Source organism: Oncorhynchus mykiss, chromosome 30 (assembly GCF_013265735.2).
Source record: "Oncorhynchus mykiss isolate Arlee chromosome 30, USDA_OmykA_1.1, whole genome shotgun sequence".
Classification (NCBI taxonomy): Eukaryota; Metazoa; Chordata; class Actinopteri; order Salmoniformes; family Salmonidae; genus Oncorhynchus; species Oncorhynchus mykiss.
Window position 1 is genome coordinate 32392620 of NC_050570.1, and position 26064 is coordinate 32418683.

The 26064-nt window shown below is 41.0% G+C and overlaps 1 protein-coding gene across 4 annotated transcripts in view; it reads left to right on the forward strand.

The window, feature by feature from the left end:
- The first annotated feature begins 607 nt into the window (after positions 1-607).
- Positions 608-26064, forward strand: part of LOC110520992 (pre-B-cell leukemia transcription factor 1) — an 86398-nt gene continuing 60941 nt past the window's right edge. The window contains exons 1-2 of one of the 4 annotated variants that reach the window (XM_036968787.1): positions 608-1286; positions 2625-2698. In XM_036968787.1, the coding sequence (XP_036824682.1) occupies positions 1102-1286; positions 2625-2698 (259 nt within the window). In that variant the 5' untranslated portion in view covers positions 608-1101. The remainder of the gene's footprint in view (positions 1287-2624; positions 2699-26064) is intronic. The other 3 variants (XM_036968789.1, XM_036968788.1, XM_036968790.1) reach the window with 3 other exon arrangements.

Genomic DNA, 26064 nt, shown 5'->3' on the forward strand with positions numbered 1-26064 from the left:
GCAAAATGCTTCTGTGAAAAAACAGTGTGGTTAGCTCAAATGCTCACTGTTGCGTCAATCGAAACTGGACGTTCTAAATAAGCATTTGAATCATACCCGGTTTGAGCGTAAGCTGCAGGGACCACTGTAGAATGATCACACCCGTTTGTTGGCACATGTGAAAAGGTTAACCCTTCCCCTAACCTTAACCTTTTAACCTAACTCCTAACCTTAACCCTAACCCTTAACCATAACCCATAGCCTAGCTAACATTAGCCGGCTAGCTAACGTGTTCCACCTAGCCACCTAGCTAATGTTAGACACAACAAATTGGAGATCATAACATATCATACGTTTTGGAAATTCACAACACTTTGTAGGATTTGCAATGCGTAACAAATCATACAAAAAACATATATTGGGTTAACGTACATAATAATACGAAATGCTCTGAAACCAGGTTGCTCCCAGTGCTTGCATGTGGCAACATCTGTGGCAACATCTCCTGCATCCCTCCTTCACACAGCGCTATGATTGAAGTTTCACGAGAGGCACCTCAAGGTGGGGCTAAATGGTCTCTATTCCCAATAATTTCGCGTAGGCGGAGTCTCACTTTCATACTCTAGCTATGTGCTGCCTTTCAGTGACTACCGTGCGGTACTGTAGCCTACTCAGCAAAAGCAAGCGGATGGGATAAGTCGAAATAGCTTGCACTTCAGGTTTCCAAAACCCTCCTTCGATACCGCCCAGTCTCTCGGAGAAAAAGTGATTGTGTTTCGGGAAGACACAGGCTCTGACACATGAAAGGAAAACGCATACAGATTCCAATGTTGTAGTTGAAGACAGTTTATCTTTTCCACGCACAGTCTGATCTGCTAAAGGGAGTATTTCATATCAGATTTCACGTTCAGTTCTGACCAGCTGGGAGAGCAGAGAGAGGGAGAGAGAGGGCTTGTTTCTCTTCCCCTCCGACTCTGGGTCTTGGAACTCAGGAGCGCAGGAAAGCGAACCACGACGTGGAACCCTAAACCTGTGTAGGCAATATAAAACGTACGTCAGAAATTGTTAAGGATTCTCTTTTGCGAGATTGACACAGAGGTGAGAACAAATAGATCGTTAGAGATGGACGAGCAGCCGCGGTTGATGCACTCTCATGCCGGAGTAGGGATGGCAGGGCATCCCGGCCTGTCTCAACACATGGAAGGCACCGGAGGAACGGACGGCGATGGGAGAAAACAGGACATTGGAGACATTTTACAGCAAATAATGACCATCACAGATCAAAGTCTGGACGAAGCTCAAGCTAGGTAAGGTGCTCGGGACCTACCAGGTCAGAATGGACAGCGATTCGTTACGGCAACTACTCTATGCATTCAATAACGATGGATAATAAGACATTTCAAGAAAGTCAGATTTGTAGTGAAAAATATTATATTGATGAATTGAAAATAATTCGGTTTTCGCGCCCAACAGCCTACAATAATGATAAGCGGGCAAGCGGGCATTTGGAAAAATGATGACATCCAAAGTGCACCAGTTACTAAATGTACACTTTGAAGTTCTATTATTATTAATATTTAGAAAACAGATACTTTTTCTCCTGACTTCCAGAAATTATACACAGTAAAATTGCAGCAGTTTAGCCTACAGGCTGCAACTATAGATTCAAAGTGTTTTCACACTACTGACAAATCAATAAAGACTCGCAAATTTGACATCTCAAGTTTGTGCATGCGATTTGTCATCAAAATAACAAGCATCACGTTGATTGACAACATCATCATTTTGATGAACTTTTGTGCAAACACACCTCTCTCTGTCACTCCAGGCACAATATAACTGATAAGACATAGCCGTAATCTAATATAAATCGATACTAAACTATTAGGTTATCATTTGTTATTTACATGGAAAATACAATGGGCTATTGATAGTAATAGCAGAAAATAATTTGCATCCTGTTATTAGATATTTTGTTGACTCAGACGCTAAAGAGAAGTGCTCAGACGGGCACGGTGCGCGTATTGTATGTGTTTAGCCTACATCGGCGAGGACGAGGAGCAGAGAGGAATCTGATAAAATGCCATGAAACTCTTTGGACAACATTTTCCGCTGTCGCCTGTTTCACTGCAATATACATGACTGTAATTTATACAAAGTCAACAACCAACAAGACTTATGATAATTGTTGACAAAACTTTACCTTTCTAAACAACAAAAATACATCTTCAAAGATATACATTGTTGTTGGTATTGTTGCTCAATCAGTCCATAACTCAGCATGATTTTTTTGCATTATATTTTTAGGCAGTAACAAGTAGCCATATATTCTAGTTTACTTTCTTTACTTGCGTCCAGTAATAATAATACTATTATTTATAATAATAATAGGCCTATACATATTCACTTTTCATTTTTAAATAGTACATATGCTATTTTGCTTTTGAAATTAAGCATGCATGTAAAAAACACAGCAGGCTCTCAAAAAAATGTTGACGTGATGCGCAATTGTATCACATAATTGCCAGTCTCAATAATTTGCGGCCCATGTTTCAATAAACCCGTTATAGCATACATATGTTTTTAAGATATAACACTTTTGTGATTTACGATCATTTTTTTTTATTTACTTTGTTTTGTTTTAGGAAACACGCCTTGAATTGCCACAGGATGAAGCCTGCTCTCTTCAACGTCTTGTGTGAAATCAAAGAAAAGACAGGTAGGCCCAATGTTTCATAAAGTTATCTACTGGTAAGGTATTGATTGCACATCAAATATAGACCTAGCCTGCACAATTTGAAGCGGAAACTATTTATACTATTGGCTACAGAAGCCCGCATAAAGGGGATATATTGTATGCGCTCTGATGCGCGCATAGGACTCATAAATGTCTTCACTGAAAGCGCGTTTTACAATTCACAGCCATTCCTATCCACAAACTTGTTGCAGGACATGCATGATTGTTTTTCGATGTGCTTTGAATTACATATAAGGTATACAAATGGTTTATTATACTTGTGTGTTTGCCTTGTGTTGTCGTGTGATCCATTTTGTGCTGTTACACACTATGTAGGCCTACAGTCAGTGCTACTACATTGGAAATCCTTATCAATTATTGTGTCAAACATCTGAGCGCTAAATTACCATCTGCATCATCATTTTTCCCCCTTGTGTGTTAGCTGTCAAGTCTCTCTGCTGAGTGTGTCTCATTTAATTCACTTGTGTCTGTTTTTTCATTTGTCTGTGCTGTTGTGAGAGACATTGTCGCCAGAACAATTTCACCAAGAGCAGATGCAGTGACATTAGGCTTAGGGAGAGGCATAACATACGTCCTCTTTCCAGAATACAAACCCCTTTTCCCTTGACATTTCTGAAATTGGCACAGATAGAATTCAGCTTTGTTTGGTGTGTATATAAAGTACTGTGCCTATAGAAAGTGTACACTCTCTTGAACTTTTTTCACATTTTGTTGTGTTACAAAGTGGGATTGAAATATATTTAATTGTACATTTCTGTCATTGATCTGCACAGAATACTCCATAATGTCGAAGTGAAAATAAAATTCTACAAATGTTCACACATTTATAAACAAGTAATGACTAAAATATAGTTGTTGCATAAGTATTCACCCCCTTTGTTTAGGCAAGCTGAAATTAGTTCAAAAGTCAAATTTGGCTTAACAAATTACATAATAAGGTAGATGGACTCACTCTGTGTGAAATAATAAGGGTTGACACCAGTGGCAGTCAGTGCCGTTTTAGATTAGAGAGGCCAATTTTCTTACGAGCATCGTCTTATTTCTATTACATCATATTGGATCACAGTCATTCATATTCCATTCACCCAGCCAAATGTAACACTGATAGGTTTAGGTTACTATATGATACTCGAGTTTGCCCTATACCCATCATGTGGTTGCTACAACCTAGCCTACAAATGAAAGTTTATAACGTAGGTGCACAGGTCCCGAACCAAATTGGATGAATCAAGGTGACAGACAATGGGGCCTTCTGAGTGGCGCAGCAGTCTAAGGCAATGCATTGCAGTGCTTGAGGTGTCACTACAGACCCGGGTCCGATCCCGGGCTGTGACGCAGCCGGCGGTGACCGGGGGACCCATGAGCCGGTGCACAATCTGCCCAGCTTCGTCCGGGTTAGGGGAGGGTTTGGCCGGAAGAGATAGCCTTGTCCCATCACGCTCTAGCAACTCCTGTGGCGGGTCGTGCGCATGCATGCTGACACCATCGCCAGTTGTATGGTGTTTCCTCTGACACATTGGTGCGGCTGGCTTCCGAGTTAAGCGAGCAGTGTGTCAAGAAGCAGTGCAGCTTAGCAGGGTAGTGTTTCGGAGGACGCATGGCTCTCGACCTTCGCTTCTCCCGAGTCCGTATGCGAGTTGTAGCGATGCGACAAGACTGTAACTACCAATTGGGGTGAAAAAGGGGTAAAAAAAACTGCACTGACTATTTGTGATGTAAATTGAGTATATAGTATTCTTATTGGTCATAGTATGGATATAGTTTGTCTGCCAAAAATTCCCGGTTGTCGTACTACATTCTCCAAAATACGAAGTATACCAACAGTGGACACTATTTCAGTGCTTTTAGGGCCCATAATGCAATTCTTCAGAAAATGGGCGTGGCTTCACATTGTTTTCAAATTTGAAGAAAATGGCAGAAAATATGCAGCCGAAGTACAACGAGAGCATATACAAATGAATTGCTTTAACTAATTATGAGAAAAGTTTTAAAAAATGTTGAGCAATATAATAAAGTAATGCCTTTTCAAATAAGTTACCTTACACGTTATGTTGGCTGACAATTTGTTTGCTACTCTATCCTCACAAACCACATAACATATCATTACAGCAGTATGTACCGATATGTTAGCTAGCTACCTAACGTTAGTTGGCTACTAATACATCAACTTACCAGCATATTAACTATATGCTATCTAACTAACTACCCAATGTTTATTGACGTGATTATTCCCGTCATTCTTAGCTTAGCTGTGTGGTATAGTCGTTGTGTGTTCTCAATGGACATTCGGGTGCTTTCGTATATTCACTCTGACTATCTACTCTGATTTCAGAGCACTCTCGTCTGAGTGTGCCAGAGCGCAGAATAACTGATGATGATTTTACGAGCGCTCAACACCCGTTGAACATGCCCGGTGTCAGTAAACGTCGGCAAAAAAAGCGTAATTCAATTGTTGCCAGCAGCACAGTTACAGTCACCAACACTCTGGATCAGTGGATCAGTGGTGTAAAGCACAAAAATACTTTAAAGTACTACTTATTTAGTTTTTTGGTGTATCTGTACTTTACTATTTATATTTTTGGCAACTTTTACTTTTACTCCACTACATTCCTAAAGAAAATAATGTACTTTTTACTCCATACATTTTCCCTGACACCCAAAAGTATTAGTTACATTTTGGCAGGAAAATGGTCCAATTCACACACTTATCAAGAGAACATCCCTGGTCATCCTTACTGCCTCTGATCTGGCAGACTCACTAAACACAAATGCTTCGTTTGTAAATTATGTCTGAGTGTTGGAGTGTGCCCCTGGCTATCCGTCAATTTTTTTAAAAACAACTAGACAATTGTGCCATCTGGTTTGCTTTATATAAGGAATTGGAAATTATTTATACTTTTACATGAACTTTTGATAGATGAGTACATTTTAGCAATTTCATTTACTTTTGATACTTAAGTATATTTACAACCAAATACTTTTAGACTTTTACTCAAGTAGGATTTTACTGGATGACTTTCACTTTTACTTGAGTCATTTTCTATTAAGATATATTTACTTTTACTCAAGTATGACAATTTAGTACTTTTTCTACCACTGCTCTGGATAACATGAAAACTGCCTTACCAGCTCTGCTAGGGCGAGTAAAATGGTCAGAGTGAGGTCATTTGTGTCTGGAAGTAGTTAGAAAGCTAGCCAACATTAGCTTGGGTGCTTGACTGTCATTGTAACGCCAGAATGCTCGAATCAACCCTACTCGTAGGCCCGGGCATCTAGTGTGCGCTCCGGGAGCGCACTGCTAGTGTGTTTTCATCAGTTATTTGGTGACGTGAATATATTTTGTATAGTTTTATCTAAAAAGCATAACTTTTTAAATGTTTCACTATTTATATTTTTATAAAATTCACTGAGTAGGATGGTTCACCACTTCCTCCTCTGAGGAGCCACCCCTGGTTGATCTGATTTTTGAATGACTACCCCTTCCTCTGTTCCCAATATATATATAGCATCTGTAAGGTCCCTCAGTCAAGTATTGAAATTCAAACACAGTCAACTACAAAGACCAGGGAGCTTTTCAAAAGCCTCAAATAAGGGCTATGATTGGTAGATGGTAACAATAAAAAATCTGACATTGAATATATATTTAAGCATGGTCAAGTTAATAATTATGCTGTGGATGGTGTATTAAACCACCAAGACACATCAAAGATGCAGTCGTACTTCTGAACTGAGCTGCAGGACAGGAAGGAAACTGCTTAGGGATATCACCATGAGGCCATTGGTGATTTTAAAACAGCTACAGAGTTCAATGGCTGTGATGGAAGAAAAATGACATTGTAGTGTCTCCGCAATAATGACCTAAATGACAGAGGGAAAATAATAATACAAATATACAGAATATTCCAAAAAAATTGCTTATACTGTATGTATGCAACAAGGCACTAAAGTAATACTGCAAAAAAAACATGGCAAAATAGTGCACTTTTTGGCCTATATGCAAAGGCTTATCTTTGGGGCAAACCCAACACAACACATCTCTGAGTAACTGCCTCCTTATGTTGAAGCATGGTGGTGGCTGCATCATGTTATGGTTATGCTTGACATCGGCAAAGACTGGGGAGTTTTTCGGGATGAAAAGAAACAGGATGGAGCTAAGCACAGGCAAAATCCTGGAGGAAACCCTGCTTCAGTGTGCTCTACACCAGACACTGGGAGAGGATTTGACCTTTCAGCAGGACAATAACCTACAACACAAAGCCAGATCTACACTGGAGTTGCTTACCAAGAAGACAGTGAATGTTTCTGAGTGGCCAAGTTAAAGTTTTTACTTAAATCTACTTGAAAATCTACAGCAAGACTTGAAAATTGCTGTCTAGCCATAATCCCCAACACCTTGACAGAGCATGAAGAATTCTGAAAATAATAATGGGTAAATATTGCACATTCCAGGTGTGCAAGGCTCGTATGAGACTTACCCCAGAAGATTCACAGCTGTAATTGCTGCCAGAGGTGTTTCTAACATGTACTGACTAAGGGGGTTGAATACTTATCTAATAAAGGTATATTAGGGTTTTATTTTTCATTAATCGTACCAACAACAAGAAATCCACTTTGACATGACATTTTGTGTAAATCGTTGACAAAAAATGACAATTAAATCCATTTGAATTCCACTTTGTAACACAATACAATGTTAAGGAATCCAAGGGGGCTGTAGACTTTCTATAGGCACTGTGTCTTGTCCATTATTTGCCCTTTCTAAGACATGGCGTGGAATAGGGACTCGTTTAAATGTGTACTTAGATGTATTGAGATTCTATCGCTGTGTGCGTTTAATATGGAAGCATGTCCACTGTGTTTCATTGTCATTGGTGCATTAAGTAAAATTGGATAGATAGATAGGTAGATAGGTAGATAGATAGAGGCCACCACCTTCCACCTCCACCCTCCCACCAACCGAGTCCTCCTGCCCCATGTAGCTCACCCTCAATCTAGCCAGTGTCTCAGGAGAGCAGGGGGCCTTTTGAGGCCTGCTGGCTCTCTCTCCTTTCTCTGTTCTCTCTGTAGGGTTTTGGAGGGGGAGTGAGTGGCACAGTTATGCATAGTGTTTTACTCCCTGTCGTTTCTCTGAGTTCATCCAAAGTTCGTCTCTGCATGGAGCAGAAAGTAACTTGGATCTGGCCCTGGCTGGGAGTGCTGTGCACCCTATGCTTATTTTCTCTCAGTCTCGCTCTAAGCCGGCTACGACCCCAACAACCCAATAGCCCAGGTTTCTGTTTCTCCTGAAGGAGAATACTCTGACTCTGACCCCCTCCTCTTCTCAGAGGAGGTTTAGTTACACATACCCACTGTGGGTGGAGGACATTAGGGTTCATTGCATCAAGTGAATATAGATATATGGATGTACAAGATAGATGGTTTTGTACATCTCTACTCTTTTATATACTGTGTGAGACATTGTTTCATCTGCTCCCTAGTGTTGCTGTATAAGGTGTTAGAATTAAATTGTCACCAGTAGTTTTGAAAATATTTTTTGAAAATGTCTGCTGCTGAACCCTGGAGTATATCTCTGTCAAGTAAACCTTGACTGGGTCCTCTTGGCTGGGTACCAAAGTATTAAAAACGTTATGATGATTCTCCATGTAAAAAGAGCTTACCTGTTAAAAAAAATAAAACATTATTACGACTCTACCTGCCACAGTACAGACTACAGACTAGCCCTAGTGAGGCTATGTAGGGTTGAGCCGGTTTGTCGGTGAGCACGGTTACTGTTAGGTCTTAAAGTAAATAAAGCTCAGCGCAGAACCTACTGACTGCACAGACCTCTGATGCTGCAACTCTGGAATCTGTCTTGTTTTTAACCATTAAATATGTATGAATGCACCAGATGCATTAGAAAGGCTATTTTGTAGTCTGGTTTTTACACCACCTGATTTTCACTTAGGATAATTGTGTTGTTAACATCTTATTGTAACATTTATTTATTTGTATAATTTTGTCATAGCAAAATTGAGGTCTAAGAATTGAGATAAGTGCATATAGCACATTACATTATATATTTTTTTATTAAATGAAAAGTGGCCTAGTTTTTAGTCAGAACCTTCATTCACACTTTTTTGATTTTGTGAATATATCATTATTCGTGGAATTTGGTTTTAGCAAATGTAGTTGTCTTTCCCCTCAATCTCCACGACGCGTTTTACTTCTCTGACTGTCCACAGTACCAGAGCAACTGACATCACCTGCAGGAGTCAGGGCAGAACATAATGCCATGCTCAGGGAGGCAGGACAGGCAGGCAGCGCTGTGTAACCCAGTGCCTGAACTCTTGACCCACTCTGTGTATTTGTACTGGGATAAAGCGGTGTGGTGTGGTGAGCGAACGGTGCCTAGCAGAATGACTGCTCACTATAAACAAGCACAATGCTGTGCTCAGCTCACACCCCACAGGAAAGGAGAAGAACGAACAGTTGATTTTTCCCCCTGCCAGGCATCTTTCTTTTCTTTTTCTTTTTTTTTATTCTCACAGACACTGGTTTATTTTTTCCCTCCTTGACCTCATATTTTGGTTGTCTTTCTCTACTGAAAGGAATGCTGCTGTTCACTAAAAGGCCTACCGTGTGTGCATGTGTGTGTCTGTGTGTGTGTGTGTGTGTTTCTCTGTCTGTAATACGTAATAAAAAGAGACAAGAAAATGTCTAATTTACTTTCATAGATTCTTAGAACTTAACATTGTTTGACCACTTACCCCTTAGGTCACGTTGGAGTACAGTCAGAGTAAGGAAGATAAGTTAAAATTAGCCTTAGGGTCTTGTCTATGACAGTAGGCTACATGTCCCAGCAATACCCACCCAGAACCATGTAATAAGAGGTTTTGGCACAGGGTACATTCCACGAATATACCCAAACAATTTGACTCCAATGCTATTGTGCCATGAAACCTTAACCTTCTGCAAACTCAACGCATTATAACATATACAAACTCAATCTAACATCAGGGTTTTTCAAATAAATAACATGTTTTAAGTGTCATTCATTTCCTATCTTAAACACAAAATGAATTCATCACAAAACCTGAATGTAGAGGATTGCAAAAATATATGTTTCTATCGTGTTTTAAAAACATTTCCACAGTTTGTTTTTTGGAATTGTTCTAAAGAACTGTCCTTCTCCTTTTTGAGAAGCAAACTGTTGACATCCAAAATTGTGCTTTAGAACAAGTTCGAAAACGAATTGACTTCTGTAAACACCTCATCAACGTCATAAATCTCCACCAGTGTCAAACAACCTCTCTGGGACTGAGATGCTCGCTCACTAAATCTTGGGGTGTGTCCCAAATGGAACGCCAAACATTTCTTCCCGACTACTAAAAATAGTGCACTATATATGGCGTAGGGTGCCATTTGAGACGCATCCCTACTGCTCTGACTGGCTGTTTCGTTTTTTTCCCCTCTCAACCTCAACAAAAGGCTAGTTTTCTGGTGGCCCGTGTTTGAATAGTGTAAGGTTTCACGCCTGGGGGATGCTCCATTTATAAAAATGACTAGTGGAATGATGTAATGTTATTTTTTGAAGGGTGAAAATGGGGTGTTTTACAGAGGGCAGCGGAGTAATATTTGACGTGGGTGAAATGAGCCAGAGATCTGATTATAGATAGGTGTATTGTACAGTACATTACATTGAGTTGTCAGTCCATTCAGATGGCTTGGCATCTGCCTATTTTTACTAGAGAATGTAGAGTCTATTCAGAACCCTACACACTATAGCACACCATTGTCATATAAACCATTTATGTCAGCCGTCATGATCCACAGAAAATATAATATTAATTTTACCTTCGTAAACCAGTGTGGTATAGAAACTCATAGGAATGAACAATTTGACTGTATATACAGTATTTTGTGTTTTTTAAAGATTAGCACAATGGTGTATTTTGAGTGTGTATCTAAGTTTATTGCCAATGCCAAACTGATGGTAGTCGAAATATTAATGTTGACATATCAGTTCTCTCTCTATATAAATCCCCCTGGTGTCACTTTGGTATGTGATGTAAAGTGTGTTTCCCAAACGCACCCTGTTCGTTCTATAGTGCACTACTTTTTGACCAGGGCCCCAGCATTTAGGATGCTGACATAGGCTAGGCCGGGGCCTGTTCAGAGGTAATGTAAACTAGCAGCCTGTAACAGTTTATTTTCCATCCTATCAATGCAGGATGATGTAAATGTCTACTCAGAGTGTTGTGTCACGGTGATATGCATCCCCCTCCCATCCCTGTCTGTTTACGGACTAGCTGGGCGTGTTGCTAATACGTGCAGCAGCTTTTGTCTTTCCTTTTATCCAGCCCACTCTTCTATGCTGATGCTGCAGCATTCAGTGTGTGTGTGTGTGTGTGTGTGTGTGTGTGTGTGTGTGTGTGTGTGTGTGTGTGCTTGCAGCACTCACAGGAGAAACAGAAACACAAAGCTGTACTCTCCTCCACAGCTGTTTCCCTCCTATCTCTCTGTTTAATCATCCATCCAGCTGAAGCTCTAATTCTACTGCTCACAGAGTCACAGAAACACAGGCAGTGGCAAAGTGGGAAAATGTGACAATGTGCGTTTTTTTGTTGTTGAGAAGCCTTCAAAAAGCTTTGCTCTTCATCTCTTTTTATTAGCAGCATTATTATGAATACAGTATGAAGGGATTCGTCGTATAATTGAGTCCCATGCTGTTAGGTTTGTGTTTTTTCCCTCCAATCTTACAGGATCACCTTATCAATTATGGAAATGATCAGAAGGCCTAACTGATACATGTTAACCACATTAAGGGGTTTAATCATAGAATTATTAGTGTGATGTGATTGGGTAATTAACAATGGCATCGCAATGGTGGTGACTGTGAAATTGATCGAGCTGTTTCGCGTTGATTTGTTGTTTTTCCCCTCATTATTTTTGTGTGATATTATCCCAATGATGATAACAGGGAGCAACCTTCTATGTTGTGTGTGAACGTGAGTAGCGAAGACAGAAAGACAGAGAGGCCTGAGAAAAAATAAACACAAGTGGAATGACTAACATAAGTCAAACTCCTATTTCATAGGCTGGTGACCTAGCTACTAAAAGCACTGTAATTTGTTCCTATTATAGCATCAGCGGCAATGCTAAATGCTATTCATTAAACATGCAGATTATGTGCTTGTGATCTCCAAAATAAAGCATGTTCCAGTCAGGGTGGTGAATGAAATTTATCAAATGGATAGCTGTTTGGTTGGATTTAGCCCTCATGCCTCACCAGACTGAATTAACAGACCACAGTATCCACTGCTTTTTTAAGATGGGGATATGGTAGCTTAAATCGGACTCTGCTTGCTTTCAAAATAGCTCTGTTTGCAATAAGGTTTGGTCTGCCATAGCTTCCTCTAATATGTTCTGAATTTAATCAAATCTGCAAATGTGTTATGTACATTAAATTGAACATGCAATTGCACTTTCGAATGCGGTTGCCATACCAACCCCCCAGGAGTTCATTTTTCTTAATGCAGGGCTCGGAATCTAATTTCTTACACTCTCCCCTGCTGCTAGGAGCTGCTCCGAGCAGGCGCTACCTCAAGGCTTCCACGGTACCACTGACAGAGCCCCGGTCTACTATCACAGCCTTCAAACACTGGAGCTCTTATAGAGAGAGATGGTGAGAGAGGGGGGGGGTGAGAGAGGGAGAGAGAGAGCAAGGGAGAGGGAGAGCAGAGAGAGAGAGTGACAGAGCAAAGAGAGCGAGAGAGAGAGAGAGAGGAAGATGTCTCTCTCCACGTAGTGGAAATGACACAAATTAATATACACTACTTAAACCAGACTAAGATTAATGGTTGCCTTTCGTGGCAGCTTAGTCCCACTGTCAGTTGCAGAGTGCTCGTTGGACAAAATCAACACTAATCAACATTTATTCCACTTTTGCCCTGGGCCCTCAGGAGTCTTGCAGGCGGCAGGACTGTGTTACCCCTCTCCCCCCCTCGCCTTCCCCCGTCCGCCTTGCTACGCTTTTCACCTCCAATCCAGCTCCTTCATACATCACCCTGCTCCCTCCCTCCTTCCCGCCCCCCGGCCTGGCTCCTCGCAGGGGAGATCGCCCCCTCCCATCAGGACACATTACAGTCATGATAGATTTTTTCTTTTCATTTGCCTCTGATATTTAACACTTTAAAGCAGTTGCTCTGGCACTTTACATTACAGGAGGTGTGTGTGTGTGTGTGTGTGTGCGTGCGTGCGTGCGTGCGCGCGCTTCTGAGTATATTTTGTAATCAGAGTGATCTGTGACATTATCTGTCCTCAATCTCACATTGAATAATCACTAGCAAGATGTGTGTTGCGTTGTGTGTATGCATTATGTACATATTTGAGTGTGTTTTTCTGAAAGTAACATTATGTATGTGTATGGCCCATGACTAGGAAACTGAGCACCTCTTTCTCTCCCAATAGGGCTTGTATTTCCTTCAGAGTGAAAGACAAGGCGATCTCCCGTGTATATATGTGTCCTCATTTCAAAGAAACATAATATCAATTTCTGTGAAGTTATCAGATTGCGTTGCTGTCTTTCATTCTAGTGTTGCCCCCAATTTTGTTGTACTACATATTGTATATACACTATGCAGACCTAGACCAAGTATCTATCCGTGTTTGACTAAAATTGAATTATTGTAAGGATATGGATTTTTTTCAGCATTCATTAGATTAAACAGACTACCTTTCACATCACTTGTGACATTGATCATTGTACAGATAACATTGCTACTGTTTCATCTGTGTTCATGCAGAGTAGGGATGTGACAAATCAAACATTTTCTTAATGTTTTAAAGATTTTTGGGTTTTCTGTTAAAACGATACAAAATATTGATAAAATTCCATGTGAATTCACAATGCATAAAAAAGTCCCATTGCGCAATCACAGATATATACCGCAGTTCTAGATAGTCATAGATACATTGGGCTTTCTGTAACCAGCGCTGTGATTTTCTTACGCCGTCTCTTATTGCCTACAATGCATCGTCTAAAAAGTAACATAGGCCTACACATAGTGGCTCCATTTTTTTAATCCTAAAACACCAAACTAGGCCTACATAATTATAAATTAGGCCATCATCACTGCCAAGCGTGAATGATAATTCTTCACGTTTTACGTGTGAAACATCCATGCATCTGCATGCCAACCATTTGATCCCAATCAATTTCAAGGGAATATGCATTTCGATCTTATTCTGCTTGAATGATGTAAGTAGCCTAACTATTGTATAATCAACGTTTAAAGCAGAGGGAGTTAAGAAGCTACTCTTCCACCTGTATTTTCTTTCAATCAAATCATAGGGTGCTAGGGGGTATCTAGCCCCCCCCTAAGGACAATGTCTAATTGCTGAAACAAAAAATATACATTTGAAAAAAAATGGTATGTGGATGAACGTCATGCTTAGGTGAAAAATCTATAAAGGGAAATAAATGGTTACAGTTTACACTTTTTTAGTTATTTCATTAAATGTTGTTTTTTAGAAAAGGAGAGGTTTTTTTTACCCCCCGGGGGTGCCAGTTACAAATATTTGTATTTATTTCACATTTATTTAACCAGGTAGGCCAGTTGAAAACAAGTTCTCAATTACAACTGTGACCTGGCCAAGATAAAGCAAAGCAGTGCGACAAAAACAACAACACAGAGTAACACATGGGATAAACAATTTGCTGAGTAGAGTGTTGGAGGCTATTTTGTAAATGGCATCGCCGAAGTCAAGGATTGGTAGGATAGTCAGTTTTACGAGGGTATGTTTGGCAGAATGAGTGAAGGAGGCTTTGTTGCAAAATAGGAAGCCGATTCTATATTTAACTTTGAATTGGAGATGCTTAATGTGAGTCTGGAAGGAGAGTTTAAAGTATAGCCAGACACCTAGGTATTTATAGTTGTCCACATATTCAGTCAAGTCAGAACCATCCAGAGTAGTGATACTAGTCGGGCGGGCGGGTGCAGGCAGCGATCGGTTGAAGAGCATGCATTTCGATTTACTAGCATTTAAGAGCAGTTGGAGGCCACGGAAAGAGTGTTGTATGGCGTTGAAGCTCGTTTGGAGGTTTGTTAACACAGTGTCCAAAGAAGAATTGAACCCTGTGGCACCCCCATAGAGACTGCCGGAGGTCTGGACAACAGGCCCTCCGATTTGACACACTGAACTCTATCTGAGAAGTACTTAGTGAACCAGGCGAGGCAGTCATTAGAGAAACCAAGGCTGTTGAGTCTGCCGGTAAAAATACGGTGATCGACAGAGTCGAAAGCCTTGGCCAGTTCGATGAAGGCGGCTGCACAGTACTGTCTTTTATCGATGGCGGTTATGATATCGTTTAGGACCTTGAGCGTGGCTGAGGTGCACCTGTGACCAGCACAGAAACCAGATTGCATAGCGGAGAAGGTACAGTGGGATTCGAAATGGTCAGTGATCTGTTTGTTCACTTGGCGTTTGAAGACTTTAGAAAGGCAGGGCAGGGTGGATATAGGTCTGTAACAGTTTGGGTGTAGAGTGTCTCCCCCTTTGAAGAGGGGAATGACCGCGGCCACTTTCCAATCTTTGGGAATCTCAGACAATACGAAAGAGAGGTTGAACAGACTAGTAATAGCGGTTGCAACAATGGCGGCGGATAATTTTAGGAAGTGAGGGTCCAGATTGTCAAGCCCAGCTGATTTGTAGGGATCCATATTCTGCAGCTCTTTCAGAACATCAGCTGTCTGAAATTGGGTGAAGGAGAAGCGGGAGGGGCTTGGGCCAGTTGCTGCGGGCGGTGCAGAGCTGTTGACCGGGGTTTGGATAGCCAGGTGGAAAGCATGGCCAGCCGTAGAGAAATGCTTATTGAAATTCTCGATTATCGTCTATTTACAGTGCCTTGCGAAAGTATTCGGCCCCCTTGAACTTTGCGACCTTTTGCCACATTTCAGGCTTCAAACATAAAGATATAAAACTGTATTTTTTTTGTGACGAATCAACAACAAGTGGGACACAATCATGAAGTGGAACGACATTTATTGGATATTTCAAACTTTTTTAACAAATCAAAAACTGAAAAATTGGGCGTGCAAAATTATTCAGCCCCCTTAAGTTAATACTTTGTAGCGCCACCTTTTGCTGCGATTACAGCTGTAAGTCGCTTGGGGTATGTCTCTATCAGTTTTGCACATCGAGTGACTGACATTTTTTCCCATTCCTCCTTGCAAAACAGCTCGAGCTCAGTGAGGTTGGATGGAGAGCATTTGTGAACAGCAGTTTTCAGTTCTTTCCACAGATTCTCGATTGGATTCAGGTCTGGACTTTGACTTAGCCATTCTAACACCTGGATATGTTTATTTTTGAACGATTCCATTGTAGATTTTGCTTTATGTTTTGGATCATTGTCTTGTTGGAAGACAAATCTCCGTCCCAGTCTCAGGTCTTTTGCAGACTCCATCAGGTTTTCTTCCAGAATGGTCCTGTATTTGGCTCCATCCATCTTCCCATCAATTTTAACCATCTTCCCTGTCCCTGCTGAAGAAAAGCAGGCCCAAACCATGATGCTGCCACCACCATGTTTGACAGTGGGGATGGTGTGTTCAGGGTGATGCGCTGTGTTGCTTTTATACCAAACATAACGTTTTGCATTGTTGCCAGAGGGACGGCCAGGTCTTGGTAGATTTGCAGTGGTCTGATACTCCTTCCATTTCAATATTATCGCTTGCTCAGTGCTCATTGGGATGTTTAAAGCTTGGGAAATCTTTTTGTATCCAAATCCGGCTTTAAACTTCTTCACAACAGTATCTCGGACCTGCCTGGTGTGTTCCTTGTTCTTCATAATGCTCTCTGCGCTTTTAACGGACCTCTGAGACTATCACAGTGCAGGTGCATTTATACGAAGACTTGATTACACACAGGTGGATTGTATTTATCATCATTAGTCATTCAGGTCAACATTGGATCATTCAGAGATCCTCACTGAACTTCTGGAGAGAGTTTGCTGGACTGAAAGTAAAGGGGCTGAATAATTTTGCACGCCCAATTTTTCAGTTTTTGATTTGTTAAAAAGTTTGAAATATCCAATAAATGTCGTTCCACTTCATGATTGTGTCCCACTTGTTGTTGATTCTTCACAAAAAAATACAGTTTTATATCTTTATGTTTGAAGCCTGCAATGTGGCAAAAGGTCGCAAAGTTCAAAGTGGCCGAATACTTTCGCAAGGCACTGTATCAGTGGTGACAATGTTTCCTACTCAGTGCAGTGGGCAACTGGGAGGAGGTGCTCTTATTCTCCATGGACTTTACAGTGTCCCAAAACCTTTTGGAATTAGTGCTGCAGGATGCAAATTTCTGTTTGAAAAAGCTAACCTTTGCTTTCTAACTGACTCTGTGTATTCTTTCCTGACTTCCCTGAAAAGTTGCATTCGCAGGGACTATTTGATGCTAGTGCAGTAAGCCACAGGGTGTTTTTGTGCTGAAAGGGGCATGCTTATTTAAGATGAGGAGGAAAGCACTTTTAAAGAACAACCAGGCATCCTCTACTGATGGGATGAGGTCAATATCCTTCCAGGATACCTGGCCAGGTCGATTAGAAAGGCCTGCTCGCAGAAGTGTTTTCTGGGCATTTGACAGTGATGAGGAGTGGTCGTTTGACCGCGGACCCATAACGGAGATCCTGGTTGAAAACAGCAGAGGTGTATTTAAAGGGCAAGTTGGTCAGGATGATATCTATGAGAGTGCCCATGTTTACGGATTTGGGGTTGTACCTGGTATGTTCTTTGATAATTTGTGTGAGATTGAGGGCATCTAGCATAGATTGTAGAACGGCCGCAGTTTTAAGCATATCCCAGTTTAGGTCACCTAACTGTACGAACTCTGAAAATAGATGGGGGGAAAATCAATTCACATATGGTGTCCAGGGCACAGCTGGGATCTTCTGGAGAGATGGATCTTTAAAAGTAGAAGCTCAAACAGTTTGGGCATAGACCTGGATAGTATGACAGATCTCTGCAGGCTATCTCTACAGTAGATTGCAATTCCGCCCCCTTTAGCAGTTCTGTCTTGACCAAAAATGTTGTAATTTGGGATGGAAATTTCTGTATTTTTGGTGGCCTTCCTAAGCCAGGATTCAGACACGGCTAGGACATCAGGGTTGGCAGAGTGTGCTAAAGCAGTGAATAGAGCAAACTTAGGGAGGAGGCTCCTGATGTTAACATGCATGAACCCAAGGCTTTTACAGTTGCAGAAGTCAACAAATGAGAGCCCCTTGGGACACACAGGGCAGGAATAAAGGAGGACTAGGATGAGGCTACGGCTAAAGGCTATAAGAACTGGTCGTCTAGTGCTTTGGGAACAGAGAATAAAAGGAGCAGATTTCTGGGCGTGGTAGGATAGATTCAGAGTATAGTATACAGACAAGGGTATGGTAGGGTGCAAGTAAACCTAGACATTGAGTGACGATGAGAGAGGTTGCATTTCTGGAGGCGCCAGTTAAGCTAGGTGCAGTCTCCGCATGTGTGGGGGTGGGACAAGGGGGCTATCTGAGGCATGTTGAGCAGGACTAGGGGCTCCGCAGTAAAATAAAACAATGAGAGCTGCTCTAAACAACAGTATTCTAGGCATATTGACATAGAGAGAGGCATAAAGCAATCCCAGGTTTTGATTGAGAGAGCTAGACAACAACGGGTGAGACGGCAACGGGTAAACAGCTAGGACAACAACAACGGGTAAATGGCGATGAATGGGCAGAGAGGGTCAGTTTGCTACACACAGGGCCTGAGTTCGAGGCTGTGGCCGACAGATAAACTAAATGAATTACCGTGTTAATGAACAGTCCAGCATGCATCAGCTGTGTAACCGAGTGATCATAGGGTCCAATGAGCAGCAATAGATGAAACAGGGAGCCGTTCGGTAGTCGATTACTATGATAGGCGAGCGGGAGACACGGCGTTCAGGAAGCTAGCGGGCTGGGGCTAGTAGATGGATCATCGCCAACATCCACGACGCAGAGGCCGGTTGAGAGCACATCGGCCGAATTATGTCAGCAGACCAGCAGACCCGTCGTGATGGAATCGGCGAGGCATAGGGTTTCACACAAGTGTGTTAAAATCCATTTAATCAGTTTTATTTAGAAATTCTTTAGTAACTAATACTTAAAAGCTAAGTCTAGTTGTCTTATTTTAATTATTTAAATAAAATGTGGGGGGGAAATGGTGTTGCACATGTCACCATTAATATCCGCACAATGAGGAGATTTGATGTAAAGTCCCTCTTCTTAACTAACCTGCACATACATTTTCTTTGTTCTTTCTTTGTTGTTCTTTTCCATACAATACATTATGTACAATTGCACTAAATATTTTTTGAAAAATGCAACATTTTAAATCCCAGCAGTCTTTAAAATGACAATCAGGGGCAAAATGTTTTCAATAGTTGTTTTCAATGGATTAAAAACATATTAATTGGAATATATATTGGAATGGAATATAACTAATAACATTAAATAACATTGGAATATAACATTTAATAACAATAACTTAACTAATTAATTCAGTGTAATATTGATGTGGTAACTCTCTTAAGCGCTGATATTGCATGATTCTAATTTGTACATAGGTTACAAATAAAGCTATCCCCAGTAAAATTGGAGCACAACTCTTGAGCCCAGCTCCTGCACTGCTCACACCTAATCCCCACATGTGAATGAAAACAGAGGGAGGGATGCCAATTGAAAAGCTCTCTCTTAAAAACGTAGCCAGCTATTGAGCTGTATGACATAAAATGCTGTGTAAAATAGCTAAAAGGCTATAAAGTAACATGAACTGTAAAGCTATCAGTCACTAGTAGAAACATTTACAACTGCATTTAAGTTACGTTAACTTTTTTCTGTATTTTACCTCAGACGATCTGATAGTAAGGTTGCTAGCTAGCACTCCTAGCAGCTTATGCTAACTAGATAGCTAGCTAGCATTTACTGCTAGTGAAGTTGCTAGCTAGCAAGCCTCTAGGGGCCAGTTAACCCCCTAAACACACTCATCCAACATATTACTAACGTTACCTTTCTCTCTCTAAACAAGTGGATTTTTTTTTTTATCTTAAGGCTTTCCTACTTGTATATCTAAAAAAAACAATTATAGATATAACTTCATTTAAATATATCTTCAACTTTTTCTGAATTTAACTTACCACAAAATTGTTTTGTTGAAATATCTCAAAAAATTGTGATGAGGTAGAGGACATTTGGCAGCAGTGGCAGCCAGTGAAATTTGGTGACATCTAGTGGTCTTAATGTAATTACAGGTGGGGGGTAGGGAGGGGGCGGGGCAGTTACCCCAGGAGGTTAGTTACCCCAGGAGGTTAGTTACCCCCCACAGTATTTAGCCTAGTGGCTGTTGAGTTATGGCCACATGAGAAAAAAATGTAGCCTAATTGTGTGGTGTTTTTGGTTTAACAATAGAGCTTAACATTATATTAGGCTATTTATTCTATTTGGTTTGTTATGTAGAATACTGATTCATCAGTAAGTGATCTTGTAAGACATATTGATGAAACTTTAATCTAAACTTTATTAAACGAGCACCATTCTGAGAAGTGGCGGGGACAGAATCGGTTTGGGTCTCACATTACGTCCTCCTCAGATGGTTAAGCATTGTGCCTGTACTACCATTACTGTACCTCAATTCCACCTCACAACGTTTGCATTTCACCACCTTCTCATTTAACTTCTCAAAAGTGTTCACTGCTATTGCTTGCCTTTCCATTTCTCCAACTGTTAACGACGATAACGTGTGAAGTGCTTTATATCCGTGGCAAATCATTTGAAGGATGCATACAGTGCATACAGTATTTGTTTATTTTAAAATGTTCCCTTTACGATGATGACCCGGACCTGTTAGTGGTAGTTTTGTGATAACTGCACTGTGGTTTAAATTTTGTCGGAAAAAAAACATTGTTTTTCAGTCAGTGATTTTTTCTTAACGTTAACACTACCAATTTAGTATAAACGTTTAAACGATCACACCCCTAATGCAGAGCAAAGATGAAAAGATTCCTCTGTTTCACAGAACAGCCTAAATATCCTTGGTAGAAACCACCCGTCTAACGTTATGCAAATCTTTTCTAATTAGACAGTCTAATGCATGGCAGTAATCAGCTGCTGGTGCTCATTATATCTTCCTGTCTCCCCACTGTGTCACTGGGAAACATGCTCTGGAGGAACATTTTATCTCTACCTTTTAGTCTCTAAATATGCTGGATTCCCAATACAACAGAAATGAATCAAAGTCATTTAAGGCTAATAGTACCACAGAGTTAAATTGTATTTTCCTACACATCCTTTGATGACAAAATAAGTTTAACAAAACAATTATATCTGCGCCCGTTGAGGACAGATACATGTGCTGGTATCTATCCTTTACATAATGTATTCGACCCTGCGCCCTCTCAACTGTCTTTATAAGGTTTGAATACAACCATAGTCATTGTTGTGCCACCAACTGGCATCCTCGAAGCGACACCAACCAAGAGCTTTGTCAGCTCTCCATGACTAACGTCACAAATGGCAACCCTATTTGCTATATAGTGCATTACTTTTGACCAGCACCTTATGAGCCCTGGTCAGATGTGGTGCACTACTGTATATAGGGAATAGGGTACCAATTGGGACAGGCACTATCTCAGGTGCCAATCGGAATAGATCAGCCAGCTTCATGGCATGGCCGCTTGGCAGGGGAGTGTGTGTGTCTGTGTCTGTGTGTGTGTAAATGTAGAAGGAGTGTGTTGGGCCTCGTGCCCCCTGAAAGGAAACAAATGTTCCGTAGCAGAAACGCAGCGCTGTGGTGGTTTTGGACAGTTTCCCGTTACACAGACACAAGTGACATTTCGGGTAACTTTTAGCACGGGAAGAGAGGGGGGAGGAGGAAGGGAGGAGGGGGGAGGAAGAGAGGGGAGGGGGAATGCTGCTGTATCAGTGGAGGACAGGGCAGTGTGGTAAAGTAGGGTTGGTGAGTTAGGAGTGTGTTATGATATGTAGCTAATGTAACAATAATGTAATCAAAAGCTCACTGATGAGTGGAAGTGTTTTGGGTATTTCAGATAGCTTAACAATTTTATTTTGAATAACTCATGCATGTCATGCAAATATATACCAACATGCAGAATTGTACTAAATATGAATTCTGCGTATGGATTTGATCCTAAAACCTTTTAAGAGACTCTTACATTAGCTACATTAAAACCCATCCAATGCTTTGTTTACTGTACCTTTCTAAAATATATTTCTCCCAGTGTGGAGAGGTAATGATTGCTTGCTAAACCGATATTGCATTTTATGTCAGAGTCCCTAAACATTTAAAGACAAAACAAACAATAGCAAAGCAATTGTCTGCTAATATAGAATTTTCCATTTTCACTTAGGGCTGTGATTAGGGTTGGTGTAAACTCTGCTTTGTGTAGGGAAGCTTTTGTCGTGTTGCATTTCTCTGAGCATGAGATGTTATTATAAGCCAACCTTGGCCCTGTTAGATTAGTTGACAGGTCTTTGTTATCCATCGAGGGCCTTGTACAGTAAATAGTTATTCTTACTGAAGTCCAGTTTGTGTTCTATAAATGGCTATCGTTTCCATTCGGTGATGCTGTGCAGTAATACACACCAGCACCTTTGGCTTGGAAGGAGAAAGAAAAAAAGCGGATGTACGATTCGACTGATGACTGAAGTGACATTCAGTGTTTTTCACTATAGGCCTTGGATAAAAATAGTGCAATGTAGGGAATAGGGTGCCATTTGGGAAACACACTAGGACTTTCTTGTGGGAAGAGTTGGGATGGTGTGACTGTGACGATAGACGGGTTTATATACAGACAATTGGCACATCTCCAAATTGCGACCTTCTCGGCCTCACCTCTTTTCCCCGGGCATGTGCCCTTGAGCGTGTGATTCCTGTTAGAACTCAGGCTGCGTCACAAATAGAACATTATTCCCTAAGGGCCCTGTTCATCCGGAGTGCACTATATAGGGAATAGGTTGCAATTTGGGATCTATTCTGAGTGTCACTCCTGTGGCCCTCGCTCCTTTGTTCCAGAGCTATAGCTGGCATGGCATTTTTATGACTGGTACTGTAGTGCTGCCTGAACTAAAGGTGGAAGTGCAGGCAGAGGGTCTACTCTGAAATGGAGGAAGTGTACGCTATAGCTATAACTATGCCACATGCAATGGCAGAAGGTCTAATCACACACACAATGGAAAATACTGCTCTCTGTCCTTGGGGACAGTGTGGACTGTCTATATACTGCAGAAAATATGACAGAATGTGAAGTGTGCACAATAAACATTTCATTTTTACATACATGTGAACTAGAGCAGGTCAAGAATGGAGATTTGGTGTCGGTGAGTGATGTTTCTATAGTTATTGTGTGTTAGATGTTGCGGATTTTGCTGTTAGCGGTAGGATCATTGGAATTTGATTGTGTGCTACAATCGCCCCTGTCCTGTTCGTATCAATGTTGTTTTACTCAATTGTGTGCAAGTGTCCATTGATAACATTGTCATTGGTTGCTTGCGCCTCTGAAATGCGCATCACCGCTCCAGTGTTTTCTTATTTCCCTCTGCTATGAAGAGATTGTGTTGATAGCTTTATATTCTGTCAACAGAGGCAAGATAAAGAGGGGTTTAGGAGTTTGGAGGATAGGATAACCTTGATAAAACGTTCATCTCAATGACACTGATTTTCTCCATCTATCTTCATCCATTATGAAATATGCAAATGGCACTGTGGGATGGGAACGGATGGGAGTACAATACAGTGCTGTTAAATGGGCCATTTCAAATGTTCTGTGTACCATGCTGACTTCCAAATTTACCACCATCCAATTCAGTGCATGCTCAAGTGTTTTTCCCGCTCTCTCTCTCTCTATCTCCTACACTTCACTCTCTTTTATCATTTATCTCCCGCTCTCTCTCTCTCGCTCCCTCCATCTCTCTAGATTTGGTCGTGTCTTCTTTCCCCTTTTTTCTCCCTCCTCCCCCACTCTGTCTTTCTCTTCCCTTGCCCCCTTTCTCTTTCTATCCTGCCTTGCCTTACACATTACAGATATACTGCACAGTGTCAGAGTGGCTACTTATAAAATATTAACAGCATGTAGAGAATTTTATATCGACACATTGCTTTTCATTTTTAACTACAGTACCAGTCACAAGTTTGGACACACCTACTCATTCAAGGGTTTTTCTTTATTTTTTACTATTTTCTACATTGTAGAATAATAGTGAAGACATCAAAACTATGAAATAACACATATGGAACCAAAAAAGTGTTAAACAAATCAAAAAATATTTTATATTTTAGATTCTTCAAAGTCGCCCTCCTTTGCATTGATGATAGCTTTGCACATTCTTGGCATTCTCTCAACCAGCTTCATGAGGAATGCTTTTCAGTCTTGAAGGAGTTCGCACAAATGCTGAGCACTTGTGTCATGCATAAATTAGATGTCCTAACCGACTTGCCAAAACTATAGTTTGTTCACAAGAAATTTGTGGAGTGGTTGAAAAACGAGTTTTAATGACTCCAACCTAAGTGTATGTAAACTTCCGACTTCAACTATAGTACTGTAGTGTTTTTTTATACAGTATGTAAAAAAATGTTATCCAGTTTAACGTTAGAGAATATTTTGTGTATTAAATCCATTTGAATCCCACTTTGTAACACAACAAAATGTGGGAAAAAGTCAAGGGGTGTGAATACTTTCTGAAGGCACTCTGAAGGCATCTTTTTCTGCATACTATCTGTTCAGTGTTAAGACGTTGCATATTATGTATCCTTTTGTGATTTAGGCTAGGTGTTTATTGGGACTTTTATCATCTCAGTTTTTATGCTTTTATGAGAGAGGACCAGACCCTTTTAGAAACACCACTGCTCACATTTGGGATAGTGTTTAACAGATGGTATTTGACAGATTATTAATATACACATAACTTTTAATAGCCAAGATAAACAAATATATAGGTCCAATTAAAATTTGAGCGTGCTCGATAGGCAACCAGCTTATAACGAGGAAGATATTACATCACAAAATAAAGGATGGTGGTGCTCAGTGCTTGTGGATTAAGAATTGTATTGTACTAAGCGTCAGTTTAAACTGAGTGTGCGTCCCAAATGACACCCTATTCCCCGACACCCTATTTATATAGTGCACTACTTCTGACTAGAGCCCCTTATGGGCCCTCTGGGCCCAAATAGGGAATAGGGTGCCATTTGGGACGTATCCTGAGTGTCTGTGAGGGAGGTTGGACTTTTGGAGATTTACAGTATCTGCTCATGCTGATGATTGATTCAGTGCCTCTATTTTATCTCTCTGGTTCATAACTGGCCTCCCGGAGCACTTTGGGCCCTGTGGGCGGGTTTAGGGGATGGCCTCTGGTGTCTACTGTTTGGTTGGATGATGGCTTCCTATAAAGAGGGAGCTGTCAATCAAATGATGGGCCTCCCAAATCCTAATGTACGTCCAAAATGGCACCCTATTCCCTATATAGTACGCTAATTTTGACCAGGGCCTGTAGTGCACTTTGTCGGGAATAGGGTGCCATTTGGGACTCTGCCCTAAAGAGGAGCGTTGGTTTGTTCTGAGGCTGTTCTGCTATTAGAGCAGGGACTGGAGCAGAATAATGACTTTTGTTGCATCAAGTGCATATCTGTATCTGTCTGCTGGCCTGGCTATATGGCCAAACCAGAGGTTACCATACAAATCCCATGAATGTAAAATTTCAATTTGAATATACATAATAGCACAAAGACAGGCACAAAGGTGGAGAGATACAGTTCCATGGATGAAGGTGATATAGTGATGTAGTTTCAGTCAATACATTCAGATGTAATGCCATCCATTTGGTTTTTCATTGATGCGTTTTGACAGAGGAAAAGGAATGATGTTTTGTTTTTAGCAAAGGTGTGGTTAAAAATTCACAATAACGCTCGATGCTTGGTAATCCACAAGTTGTGTTTGTGCCGTAAAACGGTATGAATTATGTAGCCACTCCTAGTGAATGGGATGCCTGTTAACACTTGAATGGATTGCATAGAGGACATTTGATTATCGCACACAGTATTGCAATGGGAATAGACTTCTTCAAAAGTAGTGCACAATATAGGGAATATGTTTGGGTGGCGTAGAGATATCGGCAGCGCGGTGCAGAGGGGAGGCGCTGCCACTTGTTTTACTCTCTGACCGGAGTCACAGGAAGATGACAAAGTGGCTCAGTTTTCCTTTTAATTAATCCTAGCTTGCTGACAGCTACCTGTGCTACACATCATCATTAGCAGAGAGGAGAGGGAGGAAGACCCGTCCAC